The following is a 23350-nucleotide window of genomic DNA, read 5'->3' as shown; positions in this document are numbered from 1 at the left end:
ATTATGTTTTTAGATATGTTGCTATAATGCTATAGAATGACATACATTGTATTGCTAAACTTTTTTTTTTTTTTTTTCGTTTTTTGAGAATAAGAACTTACTTCATTAAATCGGAAAGAAGAACATCAATCACACAATGAGGAAGATTATCAAATCACTCCCCGCAATCTGACATAGAAACGGCTTCGCTAGCTACACTATGGGCAACATGATTCGCAGATCGCTTAACAAAATCGAAGTCTACCCCATCAATCGTGGAGACAAATTCTTAACATCGTCAATTATAAAACCAAAAGCTGAACAAGTCTATAAACAAGTATTGCTAAACTTATACAAATATGTTTCTTTATTGGGTCGTAATAAGTCTATAAATTTAAGTAGTTTTTCAAAGAATAGTTATATAACAATTTATAATTTTAATCATCATTTGAAAAAAAAAAATTAAATAAATTATGGTATAAACAGTTATAATTGTTTTTGGGTAAATTAACAAAAGAGCAATAATACGCTCTATGATGCGCTAAACGGGCACGTGGAGTGCATCCGCACGATTGAGCGTCTTCAATTCGGTTCACGCGACAAACATAACAGATTTTCAATTTTGGTGGGGCTCATAGTGCGGATAAAAACCAGGTCGAAGACTCCAAAATCTCTCATCTCCATATAAGTAACTTAACATGTAAAAACTATCAAAAATCCCCTATTAGAGATACTCTAACCCCTTCCTTCCATAAAAAAGTTTAAAAAATCAATAAATATTTATAAAAATAATACAATGATAACGATTAAACTATTCTAATATAAGGAAACTTTAGACAATCACGCAGTTGGTGAGCGCAATAAGAGTGATTCGATTACATGTTGCATTTTCTTCTCCCAAGCGATGCTGACACGCCGACTCCAGCACAGAGAGAGAGAGAGAGAGAGAGAGAGAGAGAGAGAGAGAGAGAGAGAGAGAGAGAGAGAGAGTCACTTTGGTGAGCTGAAGAAGACTGCGGCCGGCGTTCAAAAAAGCGAGCAATGTCGGTTCTTTAACCTCTATCTCTATCTGTCTGTCTGTATGAGAATCATCTTTTTTTCATTCTTCTATCTTTAAATGCTTTTTACTCTTTTTCTTTGATCGATCAACCGATTCGATTCGGTTGCGCCAAGCTTCTTCTTCTTCTTAGTTTGTATGCTTTCTCGAGCCTCAGAATTCTCCAGATACACCACCTCCAACGGTTAACTCGTCGTTTTCCCGTAAATGTGGTAATAGTTTTCATCCTTGATCCGCTTGGTTTGTTCAGAAAATCTTCTGGAAAAAAAAAAAAAAATTCTTTTTACTGTTTCTGTTGGATTGTTTATTGAGTATTTTAGTGGTGGAACCGTGAGTTTTTATGAGGAAAATGCGATAAAAATTTGATCTTTAATGTTTCTTCCTTTGTTTTGATTTCTTGCTCTGTAATTTGTGCTGGTTTTATTCAGTAACTGTTCTTCATGATATAAGGAACCGTTTTTTTTTTTTTTTTTTTAAATAATGAAATTTGAGAATTTGTTGCGTTCTTCTCTGTGTATGATCTGCAATTATCATATTTTCGTCGAAAATGTATTATTAGTTTAGAGTTATTGATGCTGGGCAGATTGTGGGTTAGACACAATCGAGTCTCACAGTGGCAGTGTGAGAGTTACACCTATGACACCGGTCCTCCCACCTAATGGGCCCGTGATTTACTCATTCAGGTCGCGGTATGTGGGGCCTGGTCGAGGGAATTTCACGTTTTGTGGGCAAGTTTAGAGTTATTGATGCATTAAATTGTTTTGAAGTTATTATCTACCTGCTTGTTCTCCTTTAAGGAATCTGAAACTCCTGCCACATTTAATACTGATTAATGATCTTTCTTCCTTTACAGGATTGCAAGAATTTGCCAGGGATGATAAGGTATCTTGATAGAAATTGCAGTCCTCTGTGCTGATGATCTGCTTCTGCCTGTTGGCAAGAGGATACCGTTGGATGTGAATTTTATGCGTTTGGGTTTCGACTCTTATGTTGCTCGTTTCATTGAGTGGATTTAAAGAGGTGATTGTGTTTCATATTTATAATTGATTCAAGATGAGCTGGAACCCTCAGATGGAATTTCATTACCCAAATTCTGCCATGCCTTACAACTCCATTGGAAGCTTCATGGATTTCTTTGGAGCCATGACCTATGACCATGTGAACTATATCTTTGCCGATGCTTCATATGCTCCAGTGAGTTATCTAATCTTGTTTATATTACAATTTTTGCCTATGGTCTTTCTGGATTGGCTTAACTTCAAGAACGATAACTGACAAGTGATGATTTAGTGATCGTTAGCTCATTAACTCGTTAAGCCACAGTTTTATTGTAGCTTTACTAGGACTCTTATTGTGGCAAAACAAAAGTTTAAGTCTTTGTTTAGAGGGGCCCTTTCTATTAAGCAGTTAGGCATCCCGGCCTAAAAAAGAAAGTACTGTAGCTCTCCTTTTTGAACATGGCATCTTTTGTCCTGTAAGCTAAGAATGACTGAACAATGCCCCTTTTTCTTCATTTAGGATAAGCTTGTGAAAGCCTTTAGCAATCACTGCAGTTTCTTTCGATATTTTGATTGATTCAAAGTTGGTTATTTTTGTGACTGTCTTCTATTATTGTTTTGGGTCTTTCTTCTCCTCGAAGGTTAAGACTACTCAAGATTTTGCATAATATGCGTGTTTAATTGCAGGAGAGTCTTTACCCTTCTGTTTATACCAATCAATACAAGTTCGGGTTCTCTGAAGCTGGGAATTTCTGTTATTATGATTATAGTCATGACCATGTTTTGAACAATCAAGTATCTGGAAATGAGGTGCAAGATCGACATCTAGAAAACCCTTCAACGGTTGCTGAAAGTGAGTCTGTAGCAGCAGATATGCACCAACAAGAAAATTTGGGTGCTAATTCCATGGAATGTGAGTTCTGTTTTCTTGTTACTTTCTCGTTATGTCTTTTTAGAGAAAAATTTGCAGATATTATTGTTGATCCATTAAGCATTTTCTTCTAATTTAGCAGGTCCTCGAGGTCATCATAATACTCGTGTCAATGAGGTATGAAATTTTCTTGTCAAAACTCAAAAAAGCCACCTTTTTTAGTGTTTAATTTCGACTCCTCATATCCTCTTATGAATTACTGCAGGTTGTTTGGCAAGACAATATTGATCCCGACAACATGACCTATGAGGTTCACTGAGAATTAGTTATCTGAGTTCTGATTATTCATTCTGTCGTGTTACTGGCAAGACAAGATCCCGAAAACTGACAATATTGCTTGACAGGAATTGCTTGAATTGGGAGAGGCAGTTGGAACTCAAAGCAGAGGTCTTTCTCAAGACCTCATCTCTTTGCTTCCCGTCACAAAGTTCAAACGCGGCCTATTCTCAAGAAGGAAATCAAGAACCGAAAGGTAAGATTCTTTCACTTTGACATAACTTAATCTCCGGCTTTAGGAGGGTTACAAGTTACAACCCAAATCAATATAATCTAATTTTCGCCTAAGCCAATTTAATTTGGTTCCCGTCTTTAACAGGTGTGTGATCTGCCAAATGGAATACAAGAAAGGCGATCGTCAGATCACTCTTCCATGCAAACATGCCTATCACAAAGCTTGTGGCAGCAGATGGCTCAGTATCAACAAAGTAATCTCGATTAAACCTAAACTAATTTACGTTTCAGTTAGTACACCATACCGAATATCTCACCCACATTGCTAAATTGTTCCTAACGTTAACAGGCATGCCCGATATGTTACACAGACGTGGTGATCAAAGCGCCAAAGCAGTAAAGGTTTTCTATTTATAAACATAGGGCGACCGGATCGGATTCATCTTCTCTTTATTCAATCTTACTGTAGCTTTAATTTCCCATCCCTTTACATTTCCTCTACATTATCTTCCTTTGCTGTTAACCTTTCATGTTAACATATGGAGATTTAGCTTAGTTGATGACTTGATGTTAGAAGAAGAAGTGTGTTGTCAGAATTCTTTTGTGTTGTTTAGAGCTTGCAATTAATATAATGCTGGTTTACATGCAAGTATTGTTTCATGTGTTTCCCCCTATTGTAAGATGACTTCCTTGAAGGCATAATAGCTGTAAAATTCTTTACCTTATAAGACCTGATCATGATGATATATATGATCTCTGGATAATTAAATTGGTGGGACCTGCCAAAGACCTTGTAGTCAAGCGACATAACTGTGGCTCTCTCAAATGGGAGGTCACAGATTCGAACCCCAGTGAAGGCAGTGACTCAAAATTAAGGGTGACCAAGTAAGTGAAACATGATTCTCGTACCAGAAAGTCACCAGTTCGATTCTTGCTACCAGAAAGACACCAGTTTGATTCTTGCTAACAGCCTCCCCGATTTCGGTCGAATCCATTGCACGAATCCATTGCACAGGGTCCTCCGGGTATTGGTTGTGGGTAGAGAGCACCCAAGTCAAGTACATGGGCAAAATGTAACATAAATCTTGTATGTAAATATAGATATTATAGATATATGGTGATAGTAATGAGTTAACCATACATGCATGGAAGAGAAGGTTTAACATGAGAAAGAAGAACCTGTCAAGATAGCCAAGGAGACTGCCTGAAAACCATATCAAAGGTCTTTCTACAATAACTTCATGAAAGACCTGAAAATGGTGCAGGCAAGTCATCCTTGGCTACCAAACAACATTCTTCCTATCATGTCAATCCCATCTTCCTTTCTGATATGTTGATTGATCATTTCCCAACAACTTTATATTGTTTTTCTTCAAGAATATACTATTTTTCGCGGTGTTCGATTTGGATCAAGAAGAGAAGGGCTTGCATGAAAGGGAGGAGCAGGTCAAGTTAGCTAAGGATGACCTGCCTGAATTGAAACCTAGAAAGTTTCAACTGGTTATGTAGCTTAATTAGCTTAGGCAAGTCATCCTTGGCTACTAAACAAGACTCTTCTCTTCATGCAAACCCTCTCTTCTAGCTATATTTGCTTGGTGCTTCTACTTGGCAATGAAGCCCTATATTTATAGCTTCAAGAAAATTAAAGGTTTAAGTAATTTGAGGCCCAAAAATCCCCTCCACTGAAACTTCAGAATAGAGGCAATGGGACCCTCATAAGCAAAGGTAATGGATGCCCATGCATGCATGCTTCAAGAAAAAGGTTTAAGTTGAGGCATGAAATTATCCTCCACCAAAATTTTGGAGCAGAGGTAATGAGAACCTCGTGGTTGAGGTGCAATCCTTTCGTTAAGATAATGTTTAAGTAATAGATGACATGCATGCTCTAAAAAAAGCTGGTTTAAGTAAGTTGAGACATGTAAATCTCCTTTGATCCACTGAAACTTTATATATAGCAGAGGTAATTGGACCCTCGTGATCGATCAATGTGTAATGGTTGTCCATGCATACTTCAAGAAAATGTTTAGTAATCTGAGGCACGTAAATCTCCCCCACTAAAACTTCAGGGCAGAGGCAATTGGACCCTCGTGATTGAGGTGCAATCTTTTTGTTTAAGTGATGACTGCTCGAAGTAAGTTGAGATCAGACATGTATGTAAATCTCTTCCACCAGAACGCAGAGGGTAATGTGGCTCTCGTGATTGAGGTGTAATACTTTTATTACGAAAATGAGTATGACTGTCCTTGAATGCATGGGATATGATAATAACAAGTGGTGAAATCATAATAGTGGATTGGAATCTCATGCCTCATGCATCAAACTCGTGCACCACTGCGTTGATCAATCGTCAAACTCGTGTGCTTGCAGTCTCACATGCATTATCCATACTTTTCTTGGATGGCACATATATATCACTTTCCTATCCATACTAATTATTATATTCTGATCTTGTCTCATTTTGACATTCCTCCTCTTCTTATTCCATATATGACATTATCTCATATGTTCCCATACCGGATATATTCTTTGGTACGTTTTGAATGGAGGCTAAGTGTTCTCTCCTAAGCCAGGCATATTCTTGTCCCTATTTCTATGTTGAATGCAATAATATAATGGGTCCAGTGTATAGTAACTGTGTAACCATGTAATTTCCCAATATATACATGCATAGAATGATTTGCAAGTAAGGCGTCCGGCCTTATTTGATAATTAACGAATAACGGATAGTATTAGTACTTTTCTCTGGCTCTCTAGCGGATTATTGTATTAAGTGTTCGTTGATTAGAGGTGAAGAAATTACTGATACAAGTTTTTAACTCCTATTTTAATTTAGACACTTGTAAACTTCCGTTAACACGGATAGTGTTAGCAATTTTGTCTAACACTTTAACAAATTGTATTAACTGTCCCGATCAGAGGTGGGGGAATACTTATATGAGTTTTTAGCTACTATTTTGGATATAGCTTAATAACCTTTGGCAAAAGTAGTAAGCATATAGAATCCAATGCTGCATGGCATGCAATAATATATACTAGTTTGACTAATGATGTTGGGACCTTTTTCTTTGAACTTAATATGATGAATATCATTCATATAAAAAAAATCAATAAATCAATTAGTTTTTTGGATCTAGGAACCGACGTGAAACCAGAACCGAACTACGATCACCACTACTACAGAGCCACCTTGAAGTCATTTTTTAACTTTACCATGCGAAACCCTTTATATATCCCAACATGATTAAAACTCATGAAAAATAGTACGTCCAAACTATAGACATGCTACAAGGGAAAACGAGAGTCAAGAGCAAGAGATTACGAAAAAAAGAAAAAAGAAAAAAAATGATGGTGATTTATGTGGGTGGATTGTTGCCTAAAAGTGAATGAGATCCTTTTATTAATTGTGATGATAATGCATTCAGAGTTACAAACATCATATTTATAGGTAACTCTAACTGTACATTTATAAAATTGTGATAATAATACGCCATTCCATCCCGCTCTGCTCCATTACACATTTACACTCCACTTGTCATCTTTTAATAACATATGAGACATATACAATGTACACTGCTCATGAAGTTGCTAAGCATTTTTTTTTTTAATAGTCCTATGGATGATATAGAATTAGTTAAGTGATCCTTGGAGAGCTAAAAGATCAAATTATTGATCAGTCTAAGGACAAAATATTGCCAAGCAAGCACTGCTTGCTGATGATGCTTTGAACATGAATTCCACCCATCTAAAATGGTTAGAAGGGCATATATTCTTTTGCAATATATGGAATGTCAAAAAATATATGGGAAATTAAAGTAGATATGAGTGATCAAGTGATGGTGACTAGTCTAATCCACTTCTAGCTGAGGCTATGTATAAATATGGGCATTGCAATGAACAAGAGGGTGCACCAATTGAGTGTTTCTAGGAAGAGAGGCATTGCATGAAGAGAAAAGTGTTGTTGAGTAGCCAAGGATGACTTGCCTAGAGATGTTTGAGAATTGCCATGGCATATATGGCATGGCATTTTGAACATCTTTTTGTTGGTGTTTAGGCAAGTGTCCTTGGCTATTTTGACACTCTTTTCTCCCTCATGCAAGGCCTCTCTTCAACTATAACGAGTATATTAACGAAATGGTTCTTCAGCTATGTCAATCTTACCACTTTGATTCTCGACTTCCTAGTTCTGTTCAATAATATTAACCGTCAAATTAATTAGCCATTATGTTTAAATTTTAATCTATTTTAGTTTTGGGAAGTGTGTCTAGGAAGAGAGGTCTCCCATGAAGAGAAAAGTGTTGTTGAGTAGCCAAGGATGACTTGCCTTCACAATATATCTTATTAAAAGGTGTTTGAAATTGGCATTTTGAACATCTTTTTAGATGTTGGTGTTTAGGCAAGTGTCCTTGGCTATTTTGACACTCTCTTCTCCCTCATGCAAGGCTATGTATCTCTTCTTCTCTATTATTCTTTGTTTAATATATATTGGAAGATGAAACAAATGTTTTAACTTATGCGTTCCATTTTGTTCTGTCCTATTTACTAATTTAAATTGATATTTATTTTTAATGTATAATAAAGACTATTTAAACGTCTTTTTAAGCTTTATTTTCCTGACTTCATGAATATACGTTGATAATTAATTTCTCATCATCATTCACCCACTATCTATTTTGAGTGTGTGTAAATATACAAAATTCATTTCTCTCAATTAAGATATATAATCCAAATTCACTTGAACCAAACCAAATTAAATGTGGACCTCACATATCATTTTTGCTAATTTTTCAATAGAAAGTAATTAATTAAAAATGTCACATAAATAATAATAATAATAATAATAATAATAATAATAATAATAATAATAATAATAATAATAATAATAATAATAATTCTTTATTCAATATAGACTTTTGATCAATCATTCAAGCAAAGAATATGAAATCCATTAATGGGAAACATGATTGGCCGATCTGAGCCATTGATTGAGTAGTTGATTGGTTTGGATATATAAATCCTCTAGAAGGCTTCTTTTTCCTTGGAGATTCTGTCCCACATATAATTAGACAATAACCATAAATCCATAATATATAGGACCCAAAAAATAAATAATTAAATTAATGCTTAGCTGATTGACTAGGAAATATAGGGGGCGACGGCGATGACCTAGCCGAGTTTGGGGTGCGACGACAGCTGGTAGCAAGGTGGTGGCACTGGGCGTGGCAACGACGACAACTTAGTCGGGTTTGGGGTGTGACGGTGGCTAGCAGGTTGGCTTTGGAAGACTTGGTTAGGGACAAGAAGATTTTGGAGAAGTAGAATGAAGACCTGGTTAGAATGACTTACCTCCCTCCTCCCACAAAATAAAAAAAAAATAAAAAAGATAAAAATAAAAATTCTAAAAAAAAAAAACATGCTATTTTCCTTATGACCCGTACTCATTTTCTGTTAACTCTGATTTCCCCTCCTTTGTCCAACATGGGAAGCAGAAAAATGATTTCTGAACTTCCAAAGACAATCTTAATTTCAATAGTACTTAATCTACCTCAATGCATGCCAAAAATTTTAATAATAAGTTTGAATCCAAACTTAAAAGCCAAACATAACTCATGTCCTAAAAATGAGTAAAAGAGGCAAGATGTAATTTAATTAACTAGTCTACAAGATCCCAAATGCCTGTACATTAGTATTCAGAACAAGATCAAATCAAAGCAAAACTCATGAACTTATTTTAGGTTGATTGACCGAGCTATGCCTAGCTTAGAAGCATGCATATAAATGTATATTAAGCACTATTATTGTAATTGTAATCATACAAACTCTTCTAATTTAAATACCACTAACTTTTTTGTTAAATAACGAGGAAAACATGTTGCCACTACTTAAAGTGTGCATTGGGTAACTCTCGCTCCTGTGTAATAATCTATAAACCACGTAAGAGTGATAAATCGCATTAGAAATACTCAATATGACGAATTCCACTAATTGTGTGTTGACAAAAATCGAATTCAAACTTTTTTCTTTTCTTTTATTTAACATATTATTTTTAGATTATCATATTACATTAATAATTTTATCACTTTGATAAGACCCACGGCCGTACCTATTTGATTTAAAAGTCAAGAAGTGAAAGGCACCTAAACTTAAGAAAAAAAAATAACATTTCATTTATTTTCTTAAAATATCGTATATCGTATAGCGTACCAAACATAACTACTAACTAGTGCATTTATTTTGGGATGGAAGTATTAATTTTATAATTTTATAATATTTTGTTTTTGGTAGGTAATGCCATTGGGCGGACTATGATGTTCATCGACGATGATCGATCACCTTCAAGACTTAAAATAATAATAAAAAATTAAAAATAATAATTAAAAAAAAAATGTCTTTGAATTCATGCTTATTGTTCTTAATGCATAACCGATAGCTAATATCATTATATTCTTACTAGAAATCATTAACAAATACAACTTGTGTTTTCATTATTTGGATTGTAGTTCACATGTCTCTTTTCCTTTCATTCTTATTGAGATATTAGAGATTTTTTATACTTTTTTTTTTTTTGAAAATGAGTTTTTTCTTACTTGAATGTATACGAATTTGAAGATCAGGCATTCAAATTTTACTGGGAACAGAGTTTTTCTTCTTTCAAATACTGCCTATTAAATCAGAGACTACTGATAGGTGAGTCACTTCATATCACTATACTAGAAGGTTATTAGAAATTTGTAATTTAATTTAATTTAATTTAATTATAAAAAGAAAGGATTTCATTGGTTTTAGTCTACTACGCGTTTTGGATAGCTTTTCACCAATTAGCTATTGAACAAAAATGTTTAGGACTCACCTAACCTCCCAAGTTGACTTCTCTCTTGGCCTGCATGCCATAATCAAATTTGCTATCTTAGTGGGATCCAATATTCCCTCTTGCAATTATATATTTCTTTTTTAGCTTAATACAGGCTGTTTATTGATAATTTGTTAATTTTTTTAATAATAAATTAATAAATTCTTCAAACCAATGATTTGAATCTCCTCACTATAAATAGGCCTAATTCCTCATTTGAGTGTACTACGACAAAAACATTTGCAATAATATGGTGACTCATAAGGAGTTGAGGCAATGGCCTCAACTTGCATTTGCTTTAGCTCTTTGCTTGCTAGCTTCTAGTGTAGCTGCGGATTACAAACCTTACATTTATGCATCGCCCCCACCTCCAAAGCAGGTCGAGCATCCGGTTTACTATTACAAGTCGCCACCCCCACCGCCTTCGCCTCATCCGTCGCCGTATTACTACAAGTCTCCTCCTCCACCAAAAAAATCTCCACCGCCGCCATATTATTACAAGTCTCCTCCCCCACCTAAAAAATCTCCACCACCGCCGTATTACTACAAATCTCCCCCTCCTCCATCGCCTTCGCCACCACCTCCATACTATTATAAGTCACCCCCACCACCATCTCCATCTCCACCACCACCATATCACTATAATTCTCCACCACCACCTAAAAAATCTCCACCTCCACCATACTACTACAAATCACCACCCCCTCCATCACCATCACCTCCACCCCCATACTATTACAAGTCTCCCCCACCACCGTCTCCTTCTCCTCCGCCACCATACCACTATAGTTCTCCACCACCACCTAAAAAATCTCCACCTCCACCTTACTACTACAAATCACCACCTCCCCCATCACCTTCACCGCCACCTCCCTACTATTATAAGTCTCCCCCACCACCTTCCCCTTCTCCTCCTCCACCATATTACTATAAGTCACCTCCCCCACCATCCCCATCTCCCCCGCCACCATATCATTATAGTTCTCCACCACCACCTAAAAAATCTCCACCCCCACCTTACTACTACAAATCACCACCTCCTCCCTCACCTTCACCGCCACCTCCATATTATTACAAGTCTCCCCCTCCTCCGTCACCTTCACCGCCACCTCCATACTATTACAAGTCTCCCCCTCCACCGTCTCCCTCTCCTCCTCCACCATACCACTATAGTTCTCCACCACCACCTAAAAAGTCTCCACCTCCACCCTACTACTATAAATCGCCACCACCTCCATCACCTTCGCCACCACCTCCATACTATTACAAGTCTCCTCCCCCTCCATCACCTTCACCACCACCTCCGTATTATTATAAGTCTCCCCCACCACCTTCTCCCTCTCCTCCTCCTCCATATTACTATAAATCACCTCCTCCACCATCCCCATCTCCACCACCACCATACCACTATAGTTCTCCTCCACCACCTAAAAAGTCTCCACCTCCACCTTACTACTACAAATCACCACCTCCTCCATCACCTTCGCCGCCTCCTCCATACTATTATAAGTCTCCTCCACCACCGTCTCCCTCTCCTCCTCCCCCATATTACTATAAGTCACCTCCTCCACCATCTCCATCTCCCCCACCACCATATCATTATAGTTCTCCACCACCACCTAAAAAATTTCCACCTCCACCTTACTACTACAAATCACCACCTCCACCATCACCTTCGCCGCCACCTCCATACTATTATAAGTCTCCCCCACCACCATCTCCTTCTCCTCCTCCACCATATTACTATAAGTCACCTCCTCCCCCGTCTCCGTCTCCCCCGCCACCATATCACTACAATTCCCCACCACCACCTAAAAAATCTCCCCCTCCTCCATACTATTATAAATCACCCCCACCGCCATCGCCATCACCACCACCTCCTTACCATTATAAGTCTCCACCACCACCTGTAAAATCTCCACCACCTCCATATTACTACAAATCACCGCCACCACCATCCCCATCTCCACCTCCTCCTTACTATTATAAATCTCCACCACTACCACCTGTGAAGTCTCATTCTCCCTATCTCTACTCATCACCCCCTCCTCCCCACCATTACTAAAACAGTCACCAATTTGAATCCCATTTTCAAAACATCAATAAGCTGTTGTCTCACATGCATAATCCATAATGCTCCTTGATATACAAGTGTATGTACTTTCATAATTGATTTGTTTAATGAGTGTTGTAACTTCGTACAAGCATATTCTTCAACAATATAATGTTTTCTTTGAATAATTGGGTCTTGAATCTTTGCTATTTTGATATATTGTCACGAGATACTTGGTAATCTGTCTTGTCTTTATCTTCATACAGCAAGTACACAAATGGAATAAATTTCATTTTTTATCCCAATGATGAACAAATTCAATGATTTGAATGAATATTTAAGACAAAATGACCTATCCAACACCCCCTCGGCGGCCGGCCAGTCAACTAGTAGAACTACAAGCCTCTAAATAATTTAATATAACTACCTAATTAAGAGGATAATAATTGTCGTCGTGAGACATAATAATAATAATAGAGTCAATACCCAAAATCGTCCTCGACTATAGTGATTTTTCTCAATTTCGTCCTAAACGACTTTGGTGACCTAATATCGTCCCAGACTTTTGTGTTTCGCTCAATTTAGTCCTCCATTTGTTATTCCGTCAAATTGGTGTTAAATAAAGGGACAATTCAGTAATGTCAATATTGATCTCTCTTTACTTTCAACTTGTGAAGTGCGAAATTCCTCTTTCTTGTACGAATTACACCCAGAATTACTCCCGGACCTGCAAATCAAATTTTATATTCGCAGTTTTAGGAGTAATTCTAGGGGTAATTCGTAAAAAAAAAAAAAAAAAAGGATTTTGCAGTTCACATGTCTATGAGTAAAGAGATGCCAATATTAAAATTACTGAATTGTCTATTTATTTAACACCAAATGGACATAATAACAAATGAGGGACTAAATTGAGAAAAACACAAAAGTCTGGGACTAAATTGAGCGAAACACAAAAGTCTGAGACGATATTAGGTCACCAAAGTCGTTTAGGACGAAATTGAGAAAAACCACTATAGTCGAGGACGATTTTGGGTATTAACTCAATAATAATAATAATAATAATAATAATAATAATAATAATAATTTCCATTCACATTTTACCCCTCCCATCCCATGCATTATTTTCTATATTAAAAGATTTAATGTGGTATTTATATTTTATACAGCCTTTTTTAAGGGTCAGACTGTCAGAGCAACGAGAGACACTTAAGTTTTGCGTACGTTCAAAATTATATTATAAATAAAAAATGACGTGAGATAAATCAATATAATTTAATAAATATATATTTTCAAATGGAAATACACCATAATATTAATGAACAACTTAACGTTACAATTTTACAAAGTACAAATGAAATGAAACAACATGCAAAGTTGAAATTAAAGAGGAAGAATTGAAGTTGTAATGAATTGCTTTCTTTCTTTCCCAATTAAGATGAACTTAGTAGTACGTGTCTCTTCACCATGTCAAAAGGTCAGCGAACCATGTCGCTCATGTGCTTGCACGGGTAACAGGTTCTTCTCCTGTCCTAGGTTCGTGGTTCAGTGTGCCACCATCCTGTATTTCACATTTGGTTATTGCTTAATAATATCTACCTTCTTCCTTTCAAAAAGATGAACTTAGTAGTACGGTGGTGGTGGTGATTTATAGTAGTATACCGGTGGAGACAGCGTTGGAGCCTGCGAATACCCGTCGTTCGCTACCAGAGAAGGCGGAGACTTGTAACCATACCACTATTGAAAATTATGGAATTTCCGACCACCTGAAAGTAATCTTAAATCAAGTTGATACTAAAAAGTGGTCGGAAATAGCAACAAAGGTTTTTTCGGATACCAAAAGTGGTCGGAACAAGGCTTTTGACTTGATTTAAGATTACTTTCAGGTGGTCGGAAATTTCAGAATTTTCAGTAGTGTACGGCGGAGGAGGGGGCGGCGATACATACAAATACGGCTGAGAACCGCCAGCAACCACATTTGTGAACTCCACAAATGCAGCCAAGACTAAAACGATCATAATCTGTGGCCAAAAAGTGGCCATTGCCTGCAAATGGTCTGCCGGAAAGTATAAAGCTTATGATCGAGTTCTTACAATTACTTAGCCGGAGAAGATGAGAAAGAGAAATGGAGGTTGTGCGTGTACAGAAAGAGCAAGTATTCGCCATATATGTTATTCAACAATATTATTGTAATTTTGCAATAGTTTTTTTGTTATTATTTATTAGTTTAGTATCAATATTTTTTTATTACAAGGTCACATATACAAGCTACTATGCTTCCATCAAAGCTCAAACTAATCACCTCTCATATATAGGAATAACTTGATACCAATAAATCACAAGGTTATTGGTAGTTTAGTATCAATATTTGATAATCATATTAAACTCTAACTAATTCAAATTTTCAAATTACAAAAAATTAATCTGGATTCCGTTCAAGTTTCAAATTACGAAAAATTAATCTGGATTCGGTTCGAGCTGCGCTTGTAAAATTCGACTCTTTTTAAAAGAAAGGACTTGGGACAATACTCTTTAATATGATACACACGTAAAAAAGAGTAGATTTTATTAACCAACATTAGTATTCATCATACTTGATTGAACTCTAAATTATTCTGTAGACCCGAATCTAAAAATACACAATTTACATACTAAATATTTACAATTTTTCATACTAAATGTTCATAATTTGTGTATTTTGAACCCGGGTCCATTAACGGTTGGATCTGAACCTGACAACAAATCAATGGTGGACAACATCTGAGAACATAAACCCTCCAATGTTTCTACTGTCATCTTGGAAGAAGACCCTCCTGGAGTCCATTATTGTTGCGCTTGAATGCAGCTTTGAAAGTGGAGGAATGTTCCGATTGCGATGTTAAGATGACAACGAGCATAAAAATCATGGTGACGACCAAGAAAACCGCACAGAGCGAAGCCTCTCCCCACGACAACGGGCACCATACGAAGAACTCCACGATGCCGAGAAGAACCAGACAGGCCCAAACCACGGAAACCTGTGACCAGATTTAAGAACGAGACTCCATGTTTATTATTTATACATAAACGGTTGAAGTCAAGAAGGCGGTGTGGGCCCCACATAACTTTCGGTAAACTATTCGTGTGTTCATGTTTGTTTATTAAGGTAAATAAACTTAACAAATTTTAGAGCTAGGTTCATAAATTAACATAGTCTGAACAGTTGTAGGCTCGTTTGTTAAGAACTTGAACAAGCTAGTTTGCGTTTGTTTAATAATACTCAATATAAATATATATATTAGATGCTACGATTCGACTTATTTAATTATTTGTATTAGTTTTGTTGTTGTGTTGTTTGTTTGGTTATTGTTCGTGAAGATAGATCATTTCTTGTTTACGAACGAACTGTGATAATGAACATGTGCAGGCCGGTGTTTGGTTATTAAGTAATTCACGTTCATGAACGTAAAAGAACATGTTTGTGAATGTGTTTGTTACAAACGAACACAATCACTCTAAAATTCATAACAAATCAAAACGAATATCCTCTGTTCGTTTATGTTCGGTTCGTTAATAGCCCTATGGCTTACCAGCACGGATTTTCTTGGTCTGGCAATGTCATGGCATTCTTTGTCGGTGAATTTGCCTATGGCGAGATGTTGCTCCAACAGCGCATCCTTCACCATCACAAAAGAATCAAAGATTGAGTTCGAGGCATGAAACCCCACTATGATAATCCCAAAAAGACTAACCATTTATTACTTACTTTTTTCACGAAAACATCTTTGCACCACTGTGATATGCCACTCCCTGATTCAGGCAAATCCTGCATCAAATGGCGTTGAATGTGGACATGAACCTGCAAACCAAACATCTTAACAATCAGGGCCGATTTTTTTTATTTTTGTGACCCGTTCTTATAAATAAATGAGGCCCTACCAAAAGTATAAGCCCTCCGAAATGATGTTTTGCTTACTTACCACAGAAGAACGCCTTTGGAAGATTCTTAACATTGTTGGCTGCTCCTCAGATTTTGGAATGGCTACTGTCAGGTCGTAAATTGCAGGGACTAATGAGCGTAAATGGCTTACTGTTGAAACAAAGCCCTGCAGAAATACAAGAACAGGTAAATAACTAAATACATATATTAGCTAAAACCCATATATAATTGAAGCATGTGCTTCATCTCAACTAAAAGCTTAAGCTAATAGTTGGATTGCACATTAATGGCTCATATATATATACCTTGGTACGAGGAATCAAAACGTTTTTCGGGACTGGCAATCCAGCTGAAGCAGCATATTCTTGCGCTTCTAAAAGATTTTCCCGGGTAAAGCAAGTGCCTTCCAAGAAAACCACCAACCAAAACGGTTGTTGGAAATCGTTTAGCTCTTCGAAACCTGACTGCAGTAACAGACAATAGAAGAAAGAAAGAAAGAAAGAAAGAAATGCATTGCAGAGATCAGAGAGGTCCTAAAACCCGAAAAATATTGCAGATCAGAAGAAATTTGAACATATATACCTGCAGATTTCTTTCATCCTTTGCCCAGTTCCCTTCAATGACAATAAAACCAGCAAACCACATCGCCCATCCCAAAATCTACATAGACAATAAACTAAAACTATCAATTCTAAATCTTCAAAAGAAAGAATAGTTTCATTGGGGGCATTAAGAAACTTACTGGGATATAAAATAACAGTTTCTTTGCTAGAGCTAGAGCGTTCCCCGAGCAACCAGCTCGCTGTGGTTGAATTATAATTATCAGTATATATATATAAGGAAATTTTTTAGCAAGATTAATGCTATGGAAACGAATCGAAATTCAGCTTCGAGAAGATAAACACCTGAGCGAGGATAAGTTTAACAAGCCAATCAATGTCACTTCTGTGGTTAGAAATAACAACCGCGTTCTCTTTACCTGAAAGTAACTTAAACTTTTGTAAAATCTTAGCATGTGCTCCATCTCAACTAAAAGCTTAAACTGATAGTTGGATTGCACGACCTTTAGCATTATGGCTCTGATACTAAATTGAAGCATGTGTTCCATCTCAACTAAAAGCTTAAGCTGATAATTGGATTGCACATTAATAATTATATGCTCAAAGTTAGCCAAGATTCCTTACCCAGTAATTCATAAGTTTCTGGGTCTATGTACAGCTTAACCTGTCAGGAACATCTGGATCGAGTGAGATTACCGTTGCTGCAACTGAAAATAAACTGAAAAAACAAAAACAGAAAAACATATAGTCTAACAACAGTACACCTTAATATTTGCCCACCAGTGAAATAGCCAAACAAACTGCAACCATAATAACTCCGTTACTTCTTTGTTGATCCTTCTGTATATCCACTTTGAAATTGGACGCACTAGAACAAAGAGAAGAGCCTGGGAGTGCAATCATTTCAAAGTAGACAAGAATACTCAAATGTAAGATTTTCCCTTAATTAATTAAGTGGTCTAAGTTGACCAGGCTTACTAATTTAAGTAGTTTGGTTGAACTAAATAACTAGAAGTTGTTATTCAATCTGACTCTATGCCTAATATAAACCTGAATTGATAGGATACAAATATTCATTATATAGCACATTCAATTACGGTAATATATAATGTATATATAAACAAGTACCTGAAAGAAGTTGACAGTGAGGCCAGAGATAATGAAAATCAAGCCGAAAGGGAGAATAACAACAGTGGCAATGGCCATGCCCATTATATTGCCAGAAAAAAGATCATATATATATATATATATATATATATCCACATGTAAAAGAGGGAAGGAGTTCTTGGTTTCAGGAACAGTACGTTTATCTGTATTTATACATGTCGATATATATATATATATATATATATATATATATATATACAGATTGTACAGTTGGAGTTTGACCCTTGGGAACAAAGGATTGATTTTTTTTATTCAGTTCCCTCCATAATAGTTTTTTTTTTTTTTAAATAACTGTGCTGGTTGGAAAGCACGTGTCATGTTCTTCCATGTGTACATAATGTTCCAAACACGCAATCTTAACAAATAATATTATCTGTGAGTTGAATTAGAGGATATAACTAGTTGAATATGTTTAATAAATCAGCTGTTTGATATAATTTCTTTTCTCAAAAAATTAATTGAAAAATTTAGCAACTTTTTGAATTTTAACATTTTGGAGTTACAAAAAATTAATTAACCAAACACTTATATTGATTTGTTAACCAAATCAAACAGTTAATAATAGTCAAATAAATCAAAATTAACTCATATACTATTTTACTAAACAAGGCCTATATATATCAACCAAAACAAATAATACTATATCAACCAAATTCTTATTAGTTTCAATTATTTGGAACAAATATTTGGTTTGAAGTAGTGACCAAGTGTTAATCCCTTCGATCCATTAGGCCATGAACTCAAACCCTTGAAACCTCTTTCAAAGCAGATAGATGGTTTCTCAGAACTACCTTCATCACACCTTCAGTGATGCAGGATCCACCAATCACTCTATTACTCTAGTCTACTATCTATTCCATCATTATAAACAACAATATAAATTTGGTAAAACTTTAGCCATTAACCAAGCAATACAAGCAAATTGACTAACAAGTTATGCCATACATCGTCTCTATCATATGAAATCAGGATATATTGTGGGCAATCCCAGTCAAGTTGGCCAGTTGATTTGGTTACCACAAGATTCCCTCAATCATGTGAACCATATTTTGTATATTGTAAAATAATGTACATTTAGTATATTAAAAATGTACATTTTTGTTATTGTCCACATAACACTGTGTGGACCATGATCTACACAATAATTTGCAAACAGCCTATTGGCCTTCTTGGCTCCTTGTGATCCTTTGCCACCAAGGGCCACGGGTTTAGCCAGTACACATCTTCAAGTAGTGGGGAAAAGAGGCTCCTAGCTAAAGGTAGCTTGTCTCGCCCAGGAGGTGAGAAGAGTTGAGAACAAAGTGGCGAACAGGTGTGTAACGCGTGGGAATCTGCCGAACAGTTCGGGTCAGATCCTGAAGAAAGCTAAAAAGCGCTGTTTGATGAGCCTGCGTAGTATTAGGTAGTTGGTCAGGTAAAGGCTGACCAAGCCAATGATGCTTAGCTGGTCTTTTCAGATGATCAGCCACACTGGGACTGAGACACAACCGGACTCCCACGGGGGGCATCAATGGGGAATCTTGGACAATAGGCGAAAGCCCGATCCAGCAATATCGCGTGAGTGAAGAAGGGAAATGCCGCTTATAAAGCTCTTTCGTCAAGTGCGCGATCATGACAGGACTCGATGAAGAAGCCCTGGCTAAGCCAGCAGCCGCGGTAAGACGGGGCGCAAGTGTTCTTCGAAATGATTGGGCGTAAAGGGCACGTAGGGAATTTCCCTCATCATTCAAAAAAAAAAAAATGAGGGTATATCAACAAGGAAATCAAAACTTTATATAACCTTGCCATAATATCAGCCCACCTGCAGCCCAGTTTCATACGTAGGTTTGACTAGTTGTAGTTGATAACATTAGTTAATTGTTGAAAATTATTTTGTTAAATTAACACCTGATTACGTACAAAATGATTTTCCATGTTTTATTTGAGCAACTTTTTAAATTTTAACATTTTTTATCAATAAACTATTACAAAAAGCTAATTAATCAAACACAATTGTTTAACCAAGACAAACAGATCAAACAATCATATTGATTGTTTAACGAAGACAAACAGCTAATAGTGGTCAAACAAATCAAAATTGCGCTTGTAAAATTCGACCCTTTTTAAGAGAAAGGACTTGGAGTCTATTAACCAATATTACTATTTTTTTATTTTTTTTTTTTGGTGAGGTTTAACCAATATTACTATATTAGTATTCATCGTTAAGGACATTCTATTTTAGTGATAAAACTAATGTTTGTATGATTTATCAGACAAACAACAAAATCAATGGTGGACATCTCAGAACATAAACCCTGCAATGTTTCTGCTGTCATCTTGGAAGAAGACCTTCCTGGGGTCCATTCTTGCGCTTGAATGCAGCTTTGAAAGTGGAGGAACAATCTGATTGCGATGTTAAGATGAGAACTCGCATAAAAATCATGGCGACGATCAAGAAAACTGCACAGAGTGCAGCCTCTCTCCACGACAACGGGCACCATACGAAGAACTCCACGACGCCAAGCAGAACCAGACAGGACCAAACGACAACAACCTGGGACAAGATTTAAGAACGAGGCTGCATGTTTATTGTTTATACATAAACGGTTGAAGTAAAGAAGGCGGTATGGCTTACCAGCAAGGATTTTCTTGGTCTGCCAATGTCACGGCATTGTTTGTCTGTGAATTTGCCTGTGGCGAGATGTTGCTCCAACAACGCATCCTTAAACAACACAAGAGAATCAAGATTGAGCTCGAGGCATGAAACCCCACTATGATAATGGAGTTATCAAGACACGAAAAAATACAGTGTTGCAAAAATCGCGCCTAGGCGCTAGGCTGTCGGCCTCGTAGGCGCTCTAGGGGGTCCCAGGCACCTAGTGATTTTTTCAACATTGGAAAAAGATTAACGATTTATTACTTTTTCCACGAAAACATCTTTGCACCACTGTGATATGCCACTCCCTGATTCGGGCAAATCCTGCATCAGATGGCGCTGAATGTGGACATGAACCTGCAAACCAAACATGGCATCAAACCGAGCAACAAAAGAAAGCGTCACTTATTAACTACCCCGCTTTAATTTCTCACTACGCAGAAACGCTGAAAATGTTTTGCTTACTTACCACAGAAGAACGCCTTTGGAAGATTCTTAACATTGTTGGCTGCTCCTCAGTTTTCGGAATGGCTACTGTCAGGTCGTAAATTGCAGGGACGAATGTGCGTAAATGGCTTACTGTTTTTACAAAGCCCTGCAGAAATACAAGAACAGGTAAATAACTAAATACATATTAGCTAAAAGCCATATATATATATATACACCTTGGTACGAGGAATCAAAACGTTCTTTGGGATTGGCAATCCAGCCGAAGCAGCATACTCTTGCGCTGCTAAAAGATTCTCCCTGGTAAAGCGAGTGCCTTCTAAGAAAACGACCAACCAAAATGGTTGTTGGAAATCGTTTAGCTCTTTGAAACCCGACTGCAGTAAGAGACAATAGAAGAAAGAAATAAACGCATTGCAGAGAGGTCCAAACACCGAAAAATATTGCAGAAGAAATTCGAACATACCTGCAGTTTTCTTTCATCCTTTGCCCAGTTTCCCTCAATGACAATAAAACCAAGAAACCACATCGACCATCCCAAAATCTGCATAGACAATAAATGATTTACCTCCGATATGTTTCATCAACGGTCCGACAACTTAAACTGTCAATTTTAACTTTTCAAAAGAAGAATAGTTTCATTGGGCATGAATATTCTTCGAAACTTACTGGGATATAAAATAACGGTTTCTTTGCTAGAGCTAGAGTGTTCCCAAGGCAACCAGCTCGCTGTCATTGAATTATCAGTAATAGTCAATAACAGAACCCGCGATGATATATATATATATATATATATATATAAATAACATATTAACATATGAAAGAGCAAACATGTGGGTAATGAAGGCCTAAAAGATTCTTTCAGCATTATATATATAAGGAAATTTTTAGCAAGTATTTGATCGTGAGATTAATGCTATGGAAACGGAATTGCAAAACTAATCAGCTTCGAGTAGATAAACACCTGAGCGAGGATAAATTCAACAAGCCAATCAATGTCACTTCTGTGATTAGAAATAACAACCGCGTTCTCTTTACCTGAAAGTACTTAAAGTTGGTAAATCTTTATGTTTGAAAGGAATACCACATTTATGCAAGAGCCGAGATTCCTTACCCAGTAATTCATAAGTTTCTGGATCTATGTACAGCTCAACCTGTCAGGAAATAGGCATTTATCCAGTAATTCATAAACCATCACATCTCGAGTGAGATTACCGTTGCTACAACTGAAAATAAACTGAAAAAAAAAAAAACAGAAAAACATATAGTCTCCCAACACCTTAATATTCGCCCACCAGTCAAATAGCCAAACAAACTGCAACCACAATAACTCCGTGACTTCTTTGTTGATCCTTCTGTATATCGACTTTGAAATTGGACGCACTAGAACAAAGAGAAGAGCCTGGGAGTGCAATCGTTTCAAAAAATTGAATAAGATCATTCTGGCAAAAACTCTCACATGCACACGTATATACAGTATCAGGCATTTGAAATTCTTTCAAATAACAGACAAATGCTAAGTCCCACATGAATCTGGATAGCATAGATTAAAAAGATGAATACCAAATGCCAAGAAAATATAAAAAGTAGCAAGTAAAGTAGGCAAGAAAAGTCAAAAACATACAAATGCAAAGAAATCCCAGAACAACAAACTGCTAAAAGAACAGAAAGAACAAGCCTTTATAGAAACTAAGAAGAAAAGAACACATCTAAATACTTGTCTCTGTGTGTCAAAGAATGAAAAGTACATGCAAGTAAATATGTGTGTTGTGTGTGTGTTTATATATATATATAATGTATGTAGAAGTACCTGAAAGAAGTTGACAGTGAGGCCAGAGATAATGAAAAGCAAGCCGAGAGGGAGAATAACAACAGTGGCAATGGCCATCGCCAGAAAAAGATCATCCACATGTAAAAGAGGAAAGGAGTTCTGGGTTTCAGGAACAGTTTATCTATATGTATACACGTGTATATGCATATACAAATATATAAAGATTGTACAGTCGGCATTTGACCCTTAGTCACAAAGGATTGATTTTTTAACTTGCCTTCCCTCTCTAAGTTTCTTAACTCTCACTGGAAATTGATGTATGACATAATTTAAAATGTGTACTTTTTTTTAAATAACTGTGTTGGTTGGAAAGCACATGTCATGTTCTTCCATGTGTACACTAATGTTCCAAACACGCAATCTTAACAAATAATAATATATCAACCAAGAAGGTGGGGACCAAGCTTAACTAAAGTTCTGATAATGAAATTACACATTTATATTTGATATGTTACATACTCAATAGTTGGTTAAAACAA

General features: G+C 36.5%; 4 protein-coding genes across 8 annotated transcripts; 2 read left to right on the top strand and 2 right to left on the bottom strand.

The window, feature by feature from the left end:
* Positions 1 to 939: 939 nt before the first annotated feature.
* On the top strand, positions 940 to 4143 carry LOC109152198 (E3 ubiquitin ligase BIG BROTHER-like). 3 transcript variants are annotated; one of them, XM_019299786.1, is made up of 8 exons: positions 940 to 1022; positions 1890 to 2230; positions 2722 to 2947; positions 3048 to 3082; positions 3171 to 3215; positions 3310 to 3437; positions 3561 to 3669; positions 3765 to 4143. In XM_019299786.1, exons 2-8 carry the CDS (start codon positions 2090 to 2092, stop codon positions 3813 to 3815), a joined length of 735 nt encoding a protein of 244 aa, XP_019155331.1. In that variant the 5' UTR covers positions 940 to 1022; positions 1890 to 2089; the 3' UTR covers positions 3816 to 4143. The 3 variants fall into 3 exon arrangements, with proteins under 3 accessions (XP_019155331.1, XP_019155328.1, XP_019155330.1); XM_019299783.1 differs by having other exon boundaries at positions 3045 to 3082; XM_019299785.1 differs by lacking the exon at positions 940 to 1022 and adding an exon at positions 1045 to 1248 and having other exon boundaries at positions 3045 to 3082.
* Positions 4144 to 10492: 6349 nt separating this feature from the next.
* On the top strand, positions 10493 to 12555 carry LOC109152200 (extensin-2-like). Its single transcript, XM_019299788.1, has 2 exons — positions 10493 to 11970; positions 12163 to 12555. The coding sequence occupies exons 1-2, from the start codon at positions 10513 to 10515 to the stop codon at positions 12325 to 12327; spliced, it is 1623 nt and encodes a 540-aa protein (XP_019155333.1). The 5' UTR covers positions 10493 to 10512; the 3' UTR covers positions 12328 to 12555.
* A 2523-nt stretch (positions 12556 to 15078) lies between these two features.
* On the bottom strand, positions 15079 to 18003 carry LOC109152418 (1-acyl-sn-glycerol-3-phosphate acyltransferase PLS1-like). The gene is made up of 11 exons (XM_019300103.1): positions 17920 to 18003; positions 17556 to 17678; positions 17416 to 17455; positions 17137 to 17210; positions 16974 to 17033; positions 16814 to 16891; positions 16537 to 16695; positions 16272 to 16397; positions 16058 to 16150; positions 15882 to 15968; positions 15079 to 15329 (listed from the first exon to the last, which is right to left on the bottom strand). Exons 1-11 carry the CDS (start codon positions 18001 to 18003, stop codon positions 15105 to 15107), a joined length of 1149 nt encoding a protein of 382 aa, XP_019155648.1. The 3' UTR covers positions 15079 to 15104.
* Positions 18004 to 20140: 2137 nt separating this feature from the next.
* LOC109152416 (1-acyl-sn-glycerol-3-phosphate acyltransferase PLS1-like) lies at positions 20141 to 23262 on the bottom strand. 3 transcript variants are annotated; one of them, XM_019300100.1, is made up of 12 exons: positions 22851 to 23262; positions 22320 to 22442; positions 22155 to 22194; positions 22005 to 22078; positions 21710 to 21769; positions 21507 to 21584; positions 21259 to 21417; positions 21063 to 21188; positions 20858 to 20950; positions 20573 to 20659; positions 20249 to 20491; positions 20141 to 20216 (listed from the first exon to the last, which is right to left on the bottom strand). In XM_019300100.1, the coding sequence occupies exons 1-11, from the start codon at positions 22926 to 22928 to the stop codon at positions 20270 to 20272; spliced, it is 1140 nt and encodes a 379-aa protein (XP_019155645.1). In that variant the 5' UTR covers positions 22929 to 23262; the 3' UTR covers positions 20141 to 20216; positions 20249 to 20269. The 3 variants fall into 3 exon arrangements, with proteins under 3 accessions (XP_019155645.1, XP_019155646.1, XP_019155644.1); XM_019300101.1 differs by having other exon boundaries at positions 20142 to 20219; positions 20252 to 20491; XM_019300099.1 differs by having other exon boundaries at positions 20183 to 20491.
* Between the last annotated feature and the right edge of the window lie 88 nt (positions 23263 to 23350).

Source organism: Ipomoea nil, unplaced genomic scaffold, assembly GCF_001879475.1.
Source record: "Ipomoea nil cultivar Tokyo-kokei standard unplaced genomic scaffold, Asagao_1.1 scaffold2403, whole genome shotgun sequence".
Lineage (NCBI taxonomy): Eukaryota > Viridiplantae > Streptophyta > Magnoliopsida > Solanales > Convolvulaceae > Ipomoea > Ipomoea nil.
This window is presented reverse-complemented; position numbering and strand designations above follow the sequence as displayed.

Excerpts from the sequence above, each read along its gene's own strand:
- LOC109152198 (XM_019299783.1), top strand. The coding sequence starts at position 2,090 with ATGAGCTGGAACCCTCAGATGGAATTTCATTACCCAAATTCTGCCATG. Across the intron at positions 2,948-3,044 it reads GGGTGCTAATTCCATGGAAT|CAGGTCCTCGAGGTCATCAT; the intron begins GTGAGTTCTGTT and ends CTTCTAATTTAG. Across the intron at positions 3,216-3,309 it reads CCGACAACATGACCTATGAG|GAATTGCTTGAATTGGGAGA; the intron begins GTTCACTGAGAA and ends ATTGCTTGACAG.
- LOC109152200 (XM_019299788.1), top strand. The coding sequence starts at position 10,513 with ATGGTGACTCATAAGGAGTTGAGGCAATGGCCTCAACTTGCATTTGCT. Across the intron at positions 11,971-12,162 it reads CATACTATTATAAGTCTCCC|CCACCACCTGTAAAATCTCC; the intron begins CCACCACCATCT and ends TATAAGTCTCCA.
- LOC109152418 (XM_019300103.1), bottom strand. The coding sequence starts at position 18,003 with ATGGGCATGGCCATTGCCACTGTTGTTATTCTCCCTTTCGGCTTGATT. Across the intron at positions 17,456-17,555 it reads ACTGGTGGGCAAATATTAAG|GTTAAGCTGTACATAGACCC; the intron begins GTGTACTGTTGT and ends TGTTCCTGACAG. Across the intron at positions 17,034-17,136 it reads TTAAACTTATCCTCGCTCAG|CGAGCTGGTTGCTCGGGGAA; the intron begins GTGTTTATCTTC and ends ATTCAACCACAG.
- LOC109152416 (XM_019300100.1), bottom strand. The coding sequence starts at position 22,928 with ATGGCCATTGCCACTGTTGTTATTCTCCCTCTCGGCTTGCTTTTCATT. Across the intron at positions 21,770-22,004 it reads TTGAATTTATCCTCGCTCAG|CGAGCTGGTTGCCTTGGGAA; the intron begins GTGTTTATCTAC and ends ATTCAATGACAG. Across the intron at positions 21,585-21,709 it reads AACCGTTATTTTATATCCCA|ATTTTGGGATGGTCGATGTG; the intron begins GTAAGTTTCGAA and ends TTGTCTATGCAG.